Source organism: Gopherus evgoodei, chromosome 10 (genome assembly GCF_007399415.2).
Source record: "Gopherus evgoodei ecotype Sinaloan lineage chromosome 10, rGopEvg1_v1.p, whole genome shotgun sequence".
NCBI classification, from domain to species: domain Eukaryota; kingdom Metazoa; phylum Chordata; order Testudines; family Testudinidae; genus Gopherus; species Gopherus evgoodei.
In genome coordinates, this window is record NC_044331.1 from 70,565,688 (window position 1) to 70,580,084 (window position 14,397).

At 38.0% G+C, this 14,397-nt stretch overlaps 1 protein-coding gene across 1 annotated transcript in view; it reads left to right on the top strand.

The window, feature by feature from the left end:
• The window catches only part of CYTH3 (cytohesin 3), an 81,475-nt gene extending 67,078 nt beyond the window's left edge, over positions 1 to 14,397 (top strand). The window contains exons 8-13 of the mRNA XM_030577849.1: positions 636 to 784; positions 1,568 to 1,679; positions 10,142 to 10,218; positions 11,455 to 11,526; positions 11,660 to 11,814; positions 12,293 to 14,397. Of these exons, the coding sequence (XP_030433709.1) occupies positions 636 to 784; positions 1,568 to 1,679; positions 10,142 to 10,218; positions 11,455 to 11,526; positions 11,660 to 11,814; positions 12,293 to 12,365 (638 nt within the window). The 3' untranslated portion in view covers positions 12,366 to 14,397. The remainder of the gene's footprint in view (positions 1 to 635; positions 785 to 1,567; positions 1,680 to 10,141; positions 10,219 to 11,454; positions 11,527 to 11,659; positions 11,815 to 12,292) is intronic.

Sequence of the window (14,397 nt, forward strand, 5' to 3'; positions counted from 1 at the left end):
ATATTTCTGGGATTATTTTTGGGGACCAGTTTCTGCAAATGCCAGAATGTTATGCCTCATCACCTATGTCTGAAGTATAAATGCAAAAGCAAAACTCGTTAAAAATAAAACTGAAGGGACTAACGTTATGAGAACCACTTGGCAAAAAAAAAAAAAGGAGCGGGGGAAATAACTGAACATTTAAACCTGGACCCTTTAAAGCAGATTTACAAACCCAGCACAGTGTTGAAGGAGCAAGGGGTGGGGAGTAACCTGGAGCAAAAATGTTTAAAGATAAAATGTGTACAAATAACCTACATGATTTGTGTCACAAAAAGCAAATACAAACTCTCAGCTGATAGATGGCATGTTTGAATGTTAACAGGTCCAGTGTTTAGAGGGAGCATTCAAAAGTTTTTCACTCATCTGAATCCTTAGGTCGTTTTCTCTTTTTAGAAAATATATACATGTCCATGGTTCAGACCAAAGAACTCAAGACTTACTCTTGTATGTAGGGTTTTGTTGTTTTTTTGTAGGGGGAGGTGGGGACGCACATAATTCCCTTACTTTGCTATTCAGAACTGCTTGGGGTTTCTTTTACAGGCTATTGTATGTACAGTACACAGAGCAATAATTCCTTTTCAATGTTATTTCAGATACATGTTATGTGCTATCATTTGCAATCATTATGTTAAATACTAGTCTACACAACCATAATGTAAGAGATAAACCAACAGTGGAGCGGTTTATATCTATGAATCGTGGCATTAATGAAGGTGGGGACCTTCCAGAAGAACTGCTACGGGTAAGTCGCATTAAGATGACCAAATGGAACCTCGTGTTTTTTTAACTGGGGCTTAGAAGCAAGTGCAATGATTCTCAGACTAATCTGTCAATTAGTGTCTCAAGATCATTTTGTGTGATGCAGCTTTGACAACCAAGTACCGTGACCTTGCGACATACCTCAGCCTCTTGAGGGACTGAGAGGAAGAAACACTTTGCTTCACTCAACAAGCAACCTCTTTGGCTTTTTGAGCAATGTTTATTGGATATATCGCTACAGCCAGTCTGTCTTGATTGGAATCTGCTCTATTCAACATAAGGTTGAGTGTGGGGAGAATAAAGGAGGGAAAATAGTAGTGATCACTGAGGCTCCAAAGACGGCCATCATGACATACTGTGGAAGAAAAGTAATGATACAAAGATGCCAAACATTTTATTGAGATTTTCAAGTTAATGATGTCTAATATTTTTCAAAACAAATTTTTTTTAGTGAAACTTGTATTGAACAAAACTATTGAGAATATGAAAGCTCTGGAAAAAATGAGTGCTAGACTTCTTAAGAAAGGATATTTCTTTACCAAGAAATACATAGGAAATCTTCAAAAAGGGACACTTATTTGCAAAGAAATGATATCTGCTTTTAACTTACTTTATTTGTAGACTGTGGTGAATACTGCTTGGAGGAGGATGGTTCCAGTTTCTCTGGGAGATGTTCCTAGTTCATTTGAGTATAAGTAGTCAGAGAGAATGGAGTCTCTTGGTTATCTGATGTACAGGTTGCTGAATTTTTTTTGTTTTCTTCCAGAATTTGTATGAAAGTATTAAAAATGAGCCATTTAAAATTCCAGAAGATGACGGAAATGATCTAACACATACATTTTTTAATCCAGACAGAGAAGGTTGGCTACTGAAATTAGGTTAGTAGAAGAGCAATTTCTATGATACTTTGCTTTGTGTGTGAGTGATGTGTACGCCGCTTTCCTTGCTAACTGCTTTGTTGTAAATCTAATAGGTTTAAATTAGTAATAATTCCTGCTTAAAAACATATGATCTAAATATCAATAAATCCTTTACACTGTTTTGTGTAATTGCTAATTCTGAGAAGTATAAAAAGGAGACGTAATCTTGTCACTTGAATTTTGAAGTGGAGTTTGATTTCTGGTACTTGAGAACTGAAACCTCAGCAACAGAAAGGAAGCTCCATTTACTTTTTACAAATCCCAGTGACTGAAAAATAACAAATCTATGTGAAACCATTCCAGAAGACTGTACAGTCACGTCAACTCAGTTTTCTGCACAAAAAGCAATGCATTTGTTTTCAAATAGTTGTTTTTGTATGTCTTCATTTTTCCATATTATTTGTGAGTTTCTGTTGGTTTGGTTTTGGCTATGATTTTTAATGAGTGGTTTAAATGTGCCTTCTTGTTTTCCTTATGGCCTATGACCTATCACCTTTCTGTTCTGTGACTGGCTGTCTCTGCTTGTTCTGCATTAGGAGGTACGTACCTGATGGCTTTCCAGCTTCCCCCACCTTGTTCAGTTGCTCATTCTTTTTTTTTTCTTCTTCGTTTGTTTCTTAAATTGAATTTATTATAGCACTGTACTTCTCATGTAATGTCACTAACTTTAGCCCTAGTGGGACTTTACTTGTACATAATGTATGCTTATACATTATGGTGTTAATAATTTACTATCTTCCCCTTGAGATTCTTCTGCAAAATAAGAATATATACTTTGTAAAGCAACGCAATAATAGTTAGTGTTTCAGATTGCTTCACAGCATCCTTCAGACTCATTGAGGTATACAAATGAGAGGAGTACTTTTCACAGCAGAGAAGTACAGTTATCTTATTCTTGTAATACACGTTATAAAATGTCAAGTATCAGAGGGGTAGCCATGTTAGTCTGGATCTGTAAAAGCAGCAAAGAATCCTGTGGCACCTTATAGACTAACAGACGTTTTGGAGCACGAGCTTTCGTGGGTGAATACCCACTTCGTCAGATGCATCAGTTGCATCTAACGAAGTGGGTATTCACCCACGAAAGCTCATGCTCCAAAACGTCTGTTAGTCTATAAGGTGCCACAGGATTCTTTGCTGCTGTTATAAAAAGTGTTTTGTTACTTGTATGAAAATTTTCAGTCAGAATGTTGAAAGGCTTATTTTAAACAAAATAGCCTATAGCTGAAATGTGCATGTGCTAAAAAGACTAGTTATTCCATAATAACTTTCTTATGTGGGTTTTTTTGTATTTAGTTTATTTTAATTAAATATAAAAACACCTCAGAGTTCAGGATTCTGAAGCCTCTGGCAGTTTGTACTATGCTGGCACTGCAGTTCTAAGCTGCTCTGATTTTTTTGCACACTCTTTTGAAGTTGATGTGGCTTACTTATCCATTTTGTTTAATGAGGGAGCCAGCTGCAAAGGGTAGCCATTTTCCTGATTAGAACAGACTCTAAACTTTGGTTCTAGTTTTTTTAAAACATTCTTTGTTTTGTTTTTAAAGACTGATTTAAAGACCAAAATTTACTCAATTTCAGAGCCAGCTTCTGGCTGCTCTTGTATAAGAGGAACCTTGCACCAGCTCAGAGGCAGCCAGGATCCTGATGATCCCTGAGTGCAAGGTCAGTGGGAATTGAAGTGCAACCAGCAGCACTAGATAGACGGGAGGTACACTGAAGGCAGAGCAAGGGCTCACCTCCATCCATGGTAGCTAGACGCTGGGGCTGAGGCTGGCACTGACAGGAAATATGAGGATTGAGACACTCCCAGGGGCTGTTCCAGAGCTGTTCAAGAGCACTGGACTTGTGAATCCGTGACAGCTGGTTGTAGCATCCTTGGAAAAAGATGCAACAATGATAGCTACCGCATGTGCTTCCCCAGCCTCGCTGTCCTCTGTAAGCGGAATGCCTCCAGCCACAATAGCTGGTATGGTCTCGTATCACATTGGTTTTATAGGAACTGATGTGAAAATGGCTGTGGATTGTAGATAGATTTATTAATATTGATAGGAATTATTATGTAGTGATTCCATAGTCCATATATTCACTCAGTTGTTCAACTTTTTACTTCTGCTTCTGTGTAGTAACAACCAAGTGAATAGACGAGTGTATGGACACAAGTGCTTTGGCAATATCAGTTTATTAAGAATATATTCTAATAAGCTCAGCAGTAGGGGCCACCTCCCAAAATATTGTAGCCTTTGGGGGGAGAGCTATTGGACACATTGCTAATTAGCTACTTCAGGACCCCATAATTTCAGGTGTTAAGCACCTTCAATTTCCATTGACATCAATGGGAGTTGGGGGTGCTTGGCACCTCTTGCATTGGGGCCCTTAGAACACAATGCTAGGAGCAAGGGCTGCAGAGGGCCATTTAAAGTGGAAACCCCCATAAATTTGCCCTCCTTGCCTGACCCGTCTGTTTCGAGTTGAGGTGCCTCCCCCACCAGCAGCCTGGCCCTCCTTCCCATGAGCCCTTATACACACTCCCTCCAATATGAGTAAGTGGCGTTGCAAGCTGTGTGTGGAGTTACAGCACCTGTCAGGTTTGGCCTGGCCAAAAAGTGGTTGGGCCGTTGCCTGTGTTCCCTTCCCCCCGTCCCTCCCCCAGCTATGTAGCCTATGGCCGGAAGGCTTCCTGTGTGGTTGTCTCCATTACTTCATCTGCAGATGTTACAAACACTGCAAAATCCTCAAATACCCTCTTTGTGTTCCTAAGTAAAAAAGAAAAGCCTCTTCCTGTTGATGTTTGAAGACATAAATGGCTTAACAGGCGCAGTATTCATAGTTGAGATAATTTGAAAGATGACTTGAAGAGCTGATACATTATCCATTCAACAATATGTGGCAGTGCTCACCTCAACTGAAAGGATTTCTTAAGACAAGACTTCAGGAACAGGAAATATTTTAGCACAAAAAACATCCAGATAAGTCTGTTACCACTCAAATTATTTTCAATATTAATATTACCTAGTTTTTTAAAATCTAAAACTTTTGATGTTGTTTTTTAAATATATACAAAAATATACTTGCAAATACTACTATGTAATAGCTTTACCATCATCAGTTGTGACTTTAATTTACAGTAACTCTCTTCTTAAATTACTCCAAGGAGTAAAACTGTTATAACTGAATTGTATAATATGAAGATATTTATTTAATCAGACTCCTCTACATGAAAAAATGGTATGAGAAATAGCTCATAATGATACTAAATCCTTAAAGGTGAAACATAAAGTTAAAAAAAAAAGATGTTTTTCTTGAAATTAAAATAAAGATCTGGAATCAGCAACTATTTTGGAGCTAAATATTTTCTTTATTTTACTTCTAAAAATATCACCTTGCAAGAAAAGCGATTGGATGTGAGCATGTCAATGATGCCCTGAGTATTTTTTTATCCACTGTCAATCAGTGAGGAAGGACAAATTGAAGGATGGGGTAAAGCATCAGCTGCAAAAGAAATAGTCAATGAAAAAAGAATGAGAGCTTTAAGAAATTAGAGAAGCAAAGAAATTTAAGAAAAATACAACAAATCAATAAAATCACCATTTATTTCTGGGTGCTCTGCCTGTTGCTCCAGTGACCCATGAACCAGGTAAAACCAAGCTTTCATCTAGATATGCCCACTAAACAAACAGTCCTACCCATTCCCAGTGATAAGAGCATGTATTAAACTGAAAGGTGCTGCTGTTGAAATGCCCACAGCACAAGGGTTAATTAGATGGGGAGGTGAAACATGTCAGTCATTTTCCTGTGAATTAGACTGTAAATATGTAAAGCCTACTGTTCCTTGAAGGACTGAGTTTCATCAGTAGACACAGACTGCTGCAGACAAATATTTTTGCTAAGTTAATGAGCTGTAGAGCCATGAATGCAGTTACCAGAAATAAACCTGGTGATTTTTTTTTCTCTTTTATCCCTTCAATTTTCTCATTGCCAGGAAGCTTGACCAGTATATTAGTATGATGTATGGGGACATTCAGACTTCCAGTGTTAAAGTAGCGTTAAGTCACATTCTCTCTTAGCACACTGTATTATTCCTAAATTAGCAAGGCTCTGCCTAAAGGATTTGAATCTCAAACATTCATTATCAAAATACTAAGGAGTCTTGATTCTTATAATGAGTAGGAAAAAATGAAGATGATCAGTTGTGCTGTTATCTGCTTTACACTTGAAGATAGAAAATACGTTTTCTGAAGAAATAAGAGGTAAATAGGAAGAAGCCACTGGCATATCAAGCTAGTGCTTTCTGTTTTGCCTTGTTATAGTGTCTGTTTCCTTGTTTTCTTCACTTAGAACAACTGCTCACTTCACTGCTCTCTCCAGGAGCATGAATTTTCTTATGTTAGTATTTTTTGTAAAGTTCATCTGCCCAAAATCTCCAGGGTCTCCAAAGGCCGGTTTGGCTCTGAAACCATCCTAATAATGTCATTTAAAGTCCCTGAGCTGCAAAACACTGTTTTCTGGGGCCTTGCCTGTGGAAAGCTGTTCAGAGGTGACTTTATGTAAATAAAATTCTGCCAAATCTAAAGTGCCAGAACTGGACTTCAAGAAGTAATGTTTTGATTTAGAACATTGGTGTGGATTCAACCAATGCATTTGTATAGAAGTATTCAACTTGCTCTCTTAACTCACAAGATTGTATGCCTTCTAACGTGGTACATTGAACATTTAAGCAGCAAGTAAAGTGGCCGAAGACTGGTGAATGCTAATCAAATATGCTTTGTAACAGCTTGAGACATTAGTATTTTGGGGACTGTTCTGAAGATTTGCATAAGGATTAATTATGGACCAAATAAAGGAATTGTTGGTGCAAGGAGAACCCCTTCCCTCTCCAATTAAGAATTTAAAGCTGAACATGAGCATTGATGGAGGGAATGCCTAGGACATAATTCTTTTGTGCCAGGATGTGTGTGCGCTTTCCAAGAACAGCTTCTGTTGGCAAATAGCTGACCCAAAATGTCTGGTACTAAAAAAAGTTACAATAAATGTGGCTTGAATCATTTCCTTTTTCTGGTTAGAGGGAGAAAAATAGATACTTGGAAACAAATATATTATCCTGCTGACAGAAGAGGGAAATGATTTAAGCTGGCCACGTGACCATGAGTGGCAGAAGAAGCTGCTCCTACACTAGGATATCAAGCAACTCACTGAGCATGTGTAGGGATTCTCAAAGGGCCCAGACTTCCTGGCCCACTCTGTACATGGTACTTGCCCCCAGCACAGCATTCTATAGAGGGTGCTACTTCTCTTCCTGGACTGGTGGCTAGGAAACTGGCTTGTGGGGCTCCTTTCAGTTGAATCATTCTCTTTATAGCTGATGTGATTTTAATCTTTTACAGTACAGTATTACTGGACAAATTTCTCTTGTGTGTGGAAAACCCATACTCATGCCATTCTGTACTCTTCCAGGCACTAAATTAGCTTCTGAACCTTTGCATCTAACTGCTCTGAAATTAATTAATCCAAAATCATTCTTAGTCTTTTTTTTATGACAATTTTAGCCAATTTCTAGTTCTCTAAATCTTCTTGACTGAGCTGGATGGGCTGAAATTGCTGTTTGAAAAAAAAAAATTCAACACCTGAAATACATAATTGTCTTATTCTCATGCTTAGGCAATTTTAAGACCCTTTAATATTTTTAATTAACTGTGATGGGTAAATTATTATTTACTTCTCCATCTTTTTTCCCCTATCAATTTTCTTTTTGTTCTCTGGTTTCTAGTTCCCTTTTGAGATGAGAGAATTTCCTATAATCTGATTATATAGATGAAAAGGGCTGGTCTGTTGCATTTTTTTTCTCTTCTTTACATTCACTTGGTATAGATTTTTCTGATGATTCCCTTGGATTGTCCATCTACCGGATCGTGTAAGCCCTTCTGTGCTGCTTATTATTGGTGCAGTTCCTTTCATTTTACTTAATTAGCTTGGTCCTTGTGATGCACTTGTAGATTATATCTTGATCTGTTCTTTAAATACTTATGGTTTCATACTTCATTTTCAATCTCTCTTCTGACAATTTAATACCCTTTTAAATGTATCTTTTTAAACTGACAGCAAGAGTGGAATATAAAAGAAAGTTAATTCAAAGTGCTATATCGTCAGTTTGGCAGTCTAAGGCACTTGAAACCAAGGAGAAAAAGATCTGCTATGTGATAGTTACTACTACCCAATAATCTTAAATGTGACATTATGATCAATAAGTCATGTTGAGCAGCTTATTTTCTAGTCCTGTGATACTGTGGTGGGTACTCTTGACTCACCTGATAAACTGGTGGGTGCAGAATGCCTGCTGCCCTTTATCAGCTGTCAAATGGCATATAAGCTGCCCCCAAACTACTGTTGTTTTAATTCTGAACACTACTAGTGTAGTTGAAGAAGTCTGCCCTGTCTGGTTTTGGAGTCTCTGTGGAGGCCTTCTTATAATGTGTATGGTTTCTGATCTGCCTTATATTCTAATCTGACCTTGTATAAGAGTTCACAATTCTCCTTTTGTTATCTTCAGGCTAAGATGTCTTTGCAAGGGTAACCAGTTTCCCTGCTTATTTGTTTTTCTGAGACTTAATATCTTCCTATCCATTTTGCTCTACCACTTCCTGCCCCACTGAATCTCTTCACATACTAGATCTGGGCAAGCCATAACGTTTTTGACGGTGGTCAAACTCAAACAAAGCCAAGAACTTGGCCAACTTACAAGGTAGAACATGAGCTAAAATAATTGGAATTTACACTATATAATATGAAAAATACATAATGTCACAATGACAACAAGATAGAACTGTCCTAATAGTTATTTTGGCTGCTCCTCATTCATGGATCCAGAACTGAGTCAGGCTAAGGTTGATTTCGGCTTTTCCACTTCTAGCTTAAACCCTTTCAATTGACTTTGATGGAAGTTGGAACAGACCCATGATGCATTAAAACATCGTCATCAAGATGCAGAAATTAAGATCTTTCCTGTCTCTCTGATGTTCCTCACCACTTGACACCTGCTCTTTTTCTCTTTTGCTTTGCGTTTGTAGCTCACTCTACCACCATTGACTCTGTCTTGGCTTCTGCATCTTGCATTTGCCTGTCTCTTAGTATTTAACCACTTCCACTTTCAAGTTGTTTCCTTAAAATGGGTGTGTGTGTGTGTGGTGGAAGTGTACAATTTGCTGCGTAAATGTGAATGTTACATGGTGTTAGCAATGGATTACTTAATGGGGATCCTATAACCAGCCAAAAGGAGGCTGAGTATTATTATGTATCATAATCTACAAGACAAGAACCCAACAGATGAATGGATAAAGTTCCAGGATATTCAGGCTATTTCTATAATTTTTCTCTACCTTCAGATGTTTTTAATGGTTTAAAAAAAAATGTAACTACCTTGAGTAAGGAAGAGGTACAGATAAAAATTATGTTTATATGCTGGATTTAGTTACGTGATTGATATTAAGATGATTAATGCTTGGTTGAGGGTGTGTTTGGCGGTAATAGATTTTTGTACTCAGGGTATTCAATAACAAGGTCAACAATATTGAGAGGGTGGGTTAATAAGATTAAATCACTGATGAATGGATGATGCACATGTGGTGCTATAACTTTGAAATCATTTAACTATGCTGTAACTCAACCTGGATATTAATAACTTGCAAATGCCTGATCTGCAGTTCTTTTCTGGAAACTGATTTTAAAAAATATTGGAACTGTAAAGAATTAGAGATGTTTACGTGCAGGCTGAGCAAATATTTTTAACTGTCAGCCACAGGGCACTCAACCTGGGATCTGAAAGTCAGTCTGGGTTCTTAAATGACTTGTGCATCATCATGAGTAAAAGCTATGGCAGGTCAAATTCTGCACTTAGTTACACCTGTGGAACCCCATTGTTGCACGGGTCTAAGTGAGGGCAGAATCTGGTCCTGCTGTCAGAATCTAGTCAACAATTCAGTAGATGATCCAGCTCCCTCTCCCCAAGTGTTGTTGATGTTGTACTGCTAATGGATAAATATTATTAATAATATAATTGTCACTGTAGTAAGCAGATATGACTGAACACAGACAGGGAGCAGATCTATTCAGTAAGTACTGTTTTCACATGGACTTATTTAAAAATAGAATAACACTAAGTTCAGAAGTTGTTAAGGTGGCATGTTAGTATCACCATAGTTAATGTTTCTTCAGGATTTTGTCTGTTAGTATTAGAAAAATATTTACAGGGAAACTTAAATTCCTTTAACCTTAACTCATCTGTGTCTTATCCATTTGCAACTAAGCATTTAAGCCATATTTTAAAAACCATTAAACATTAAGTAACCACTAAATTACTGTCTTATCCATAGCCTAGAATCTTGATGATAAAACAGTTTTCAGTTAGTGGTATCTTTTATTTATAGGGGGAAGAGTAAAAACCTGGAAGCGGAGATGGTTTATTCTGACAGATAATTGTCTGTATTATTTTGAATACACAACAGTAAGTATATATTGCTGTGACCCTGTCTCTGGAATCCAAAAGTTACTCTTGGGGGAATTCTGTGCTAGTGCACATGCACATAATTAATGAGCCACGCATACTTTTAATTTTTTGCACAAAAAAAGCTTCTGTTGAAATGTTGCTGCAGTTCTTCCTTTTGGCCACTAGAGGGAACTTTGGCAATAGACCAAAGCAGAAGCTCCGGGCCAGCAAGGGAAGAGAGAGCCTGAAGTGCCTTCTTTGCAGTGCCTGCCAGGCCAGGCAACCGGGACTATGGGGATACAGACAGCATGGGGTGCTGGGGGGTGATCAGACTAAGGCAGGGGATGAATTGGAGGGGAGGCACAGGGCTACAGTGGGGAGGGACATGCAGGGCCACGTGGTGATGGGGGAGGGGTGCAGAGCTACATAGGGACAGGGGAGTGTCTGGGTGGGGGCACAGACACACATGGGGATAGGGACGGGGGACAGAGCCACATTGGGGTGCAGGAACACATGGCAATGGCAAATGTGCCTGACTGAATGATAGAGGCTAGGGGTCAGCCAGGGTCTACATGGGGGAAAGCTCCCTAACAATCCATCCCCACCCCCCAAATAAGCCTGTTCTATATTTTTCCCAGCCATACCCAACAACCCTTCAGGTTCCTTCCCAGCAGGTTCCTTCCCAGCAGGCTCCTTCCCAGCAATTTTTTTCCCTCCCTCATTCCATCACCCAACTCCCCCAAGCCTTTGCACTGCTTCTGAGGGGTACGGGAAATACAGTTTTGTATTGTAGTCTAAATGAATTATTTAGAGTTAATTACTCAGAGTTCTGTATTAATATGCCTAGTAAGGAATCTATTTGTCAAAACACATTTCCTCAATCTTTTTTGTTGTCTGTATTGTTAGACATATTTGCTGATGGGTATTTTGAAACAAATGACCAAAAATAATTGAAACTGGTGTGATTAAATTATGTTGACAAATAAAATATGCAGAATTTGAAAATACACCTCTACCCCGATATAATGCTGTCCTTGGGAGCCAAAAAATCTTACTGCGTTATAGGCAAAACTGCGTTATATCAAACTTGCTTTGATCTGCCGGAGTGCGCACCCCCCCCCCCAGCACTGCTTTACCATGTTATATCAAGGTAGAGGTGTATTGTGTGCAGAATTTTTTATTTTTTTGGTGCAGAATTCCCCCAGGAGTAAAAAGTACAACTGAATAGTAATGTGTATTCTTCCTGTCTTTTAGGACAAAGAACCTAGAGGAATTATTCCTTTAGAAAATCTTAGTATAAGAGAAGTTGAAGACCCTAGAAAACCGGTAAGAATTGTTTCCTTTTAATGAGCCTAGTAAATGGATTATTTAAGTAACAGCCAGGGTACCCAGGTTTAGTGTACATGCGGATCTTTAGTTCTTCCTTGAATCAAGCTTTGGATTATTTCTTTATCTTTAGAACTGCTTTGAGCTCTATAACCCCAGCCATAAAGGTCAAGTAATTAAAGCCTGTAAAACAGAAGCTGATGGTAGAGTGGTAGAAGGCAACCATGTTGTATACAGGATATCTGCCCCCACCCCTGAAGAGAAGGAAGAGTGGATCAAATCTATTAAGTGAGTTCAAAGTCTTTAAATGTCTTTCAAAAGTGCTGAAGTGTAAATTGTATATAAATTCCTTTCCAAATAAAGAATCTGGGAATGTGTGCTGTCCTAAGGAACATGCCTTAAAGAACTATTTAAGCAGTAGCCATAGGCAAGGGCCTTTCCTGAGGATTAATGACTAGCTGGTAGGGGTTGCTGGGGCAAGATGCATGAAGCCAAATGAAGCACTTTGAGACGACATTGTTCTGGCTGCTATGAACTGAAAATCAAGAAAATATGAGAGAACTTTAGTTGGCTAAAGAGAAAAGAATGTAGCAGTATGTTCCTCTGCTAACTACCTGAAAATCTTGTTGCTGATTTTTATAAGGATGTGTTTGCCTAGCAGCATATTACAGCTCTGGGTCTCTGGATATGGAAAAGTAAACAAATGTGTTTGGGGAATACGTGTTTTATAAACTAAATTGGTCTCTCCTCCTCCTCCTCCCACTAGAGCAAGTATCAGCAGGGATCCCTTTTATGACATGCTGGCAACAAGAAAGAGAAGAATTGCTAATAAAAAATAGCACTTAACCTGGGTCACTTACGAACCTGCACTAGTTAATGTATAAATGGATCAAAGTCCAGTGATAAGGTAAAGTAAAAATGAAGCAAGCTGAGTGAGAACAGTTATTAGAAATACATACACTTTCGTACATTATATCCCTTTGTAAGATCATCCAAGAAGATTATTATTTTGCGTATGATACTGGAGCAAGATTCCCAAGGGACAATTGCAAGGAATGACTGTAATGGACTTTCATTTACACTAACTGTAACCATGGAAGCCTTTATATGCATTTTTATTTGTTGCAATTTCACTTTTTGGGGGAAGAAAATATTTCAGGATAATATATTCTCCTGCCTGTTTCTTGAGCATATTGCCCATGACAGGAGATGATGATGTAAGGACTTCGACAAACTAACACCTCACTGTAATACAGCACTCAGAACTGGTGTACAGGGCTACTCAGCACTTATTTTTCCTTATGCAAAAAAAACTTAATACTAGTTTTGAAAACATATCCTTAGCAATGCAGCATTCTAACCTCACTTTATAGAAAATGAAATTCTAAAAGCTCATCACATTAGCCATTCTCCCCAAATGCTGAATAGCATTAGCATTAGCTGTAAAATATAGCTTTTAATATTAGACTTATTGATACAGTGAACTCCTTAGCACAAGCAGTAGGATGTGTACTGAAAATATGCAGCTACAAAGGCAAGAGTTCATGGGCTGAAGAAGTGACTTTGAGGACAGAGGTTTTCTTAAGCAGGCTAAACTTGTTGCTAAATGCTTATGCCCTTAATAAGCAGCAAAAAGGGATTTGCATCATTATTACTTAGAATCTCTGATTTTGTATGGGTAAAATGCTCCAAAATTACACTGATTTTCTTTAAAGAAGGGGCAGTGTTAAGTTATCTCCTTATTTGTGAGTGTTGCCCCATGAAAGTCAATAGGATTACTTGTGTGAGTAAAGAAAGTAGTACTTGGTTAACGAAAACCTGGAATAAAGCAAACAAACAATGTCTCTGTATGCTTTATTTTTAAACATGGCTTCTCACATTTGTGCTTCGGTGACTTAATTAGGGTTTTCTGTTCCCTCTTCTCCCCAGTTTTATCTAAATGTTTGATCTCATGCCATCAACTCTACTAAAATACTTATCTAATATAACCATTTACTTTCAAATATCTTGATAACTGGTTGAATGTCTTTTGTGGTATTCTATTAGATATTCCTTCATAACATCCATTTTCTAAGACACAAACTTATGCTCTGGCCTGCTTTACTGAAACATTTTCTTTTCTAAATTATACAAAAATCTTTCACTGGGGCAAAATCATGAATTTTATGATGGGGAAAAAATTTTTTTTGACCCTGCTCCTGTGTTCATGCTCTTGTAGTTTTCCTTATAGTGTTTCAACCTGAGCCATGGCCTCTGTGCCATTAGTACTTTAGAGCTTCCATATCCAGACCAAAAAAACCCAGCTGTTAACATAAACCTACAAAAGCAACTTTGACTATAGTGTAGGGAATTATTCTGCACTGGGAGAAATGTGAACAAGATTGCCTATAAGTCTTTCATCTCTAACTTCAATTAAAGCCAAGGCTTCCATCTTACTAACTTGCCTTGTGCTATGTGGAACTTAAGATCAGCATATGAATACAGTGGGCACTGTCTGCTTTCAGATGGGCTGATAGAAAATAATGGAGTAGAAGCCCCCACACTTTTCTTTTAAAGAGATTACAACTGAAAAAAAATCAAAAAAAGTATTAAGATTAATGCTCAGTTATGACAGCTTTGAAACCATGTGGGAGGGGTGGCATCTCCAATCCCTGGAGCCAGGACTTCAAGGCCAGTTTCAGACTCTGTGCATAATTGGAACTTTAAAAATTAGATTTGACTGCACAACTCTCAAATCACAACCTGTTTCTTCTCTCAGCCCCCCTACTTTAAAAAAAGTCTAACTTAAGATAGAAAAGTTTTAAGGCTGTCAAACAATTTAAAAAAATTATCATGATTAATCGCACTGTTAAACGGTAGTAGAATACCATT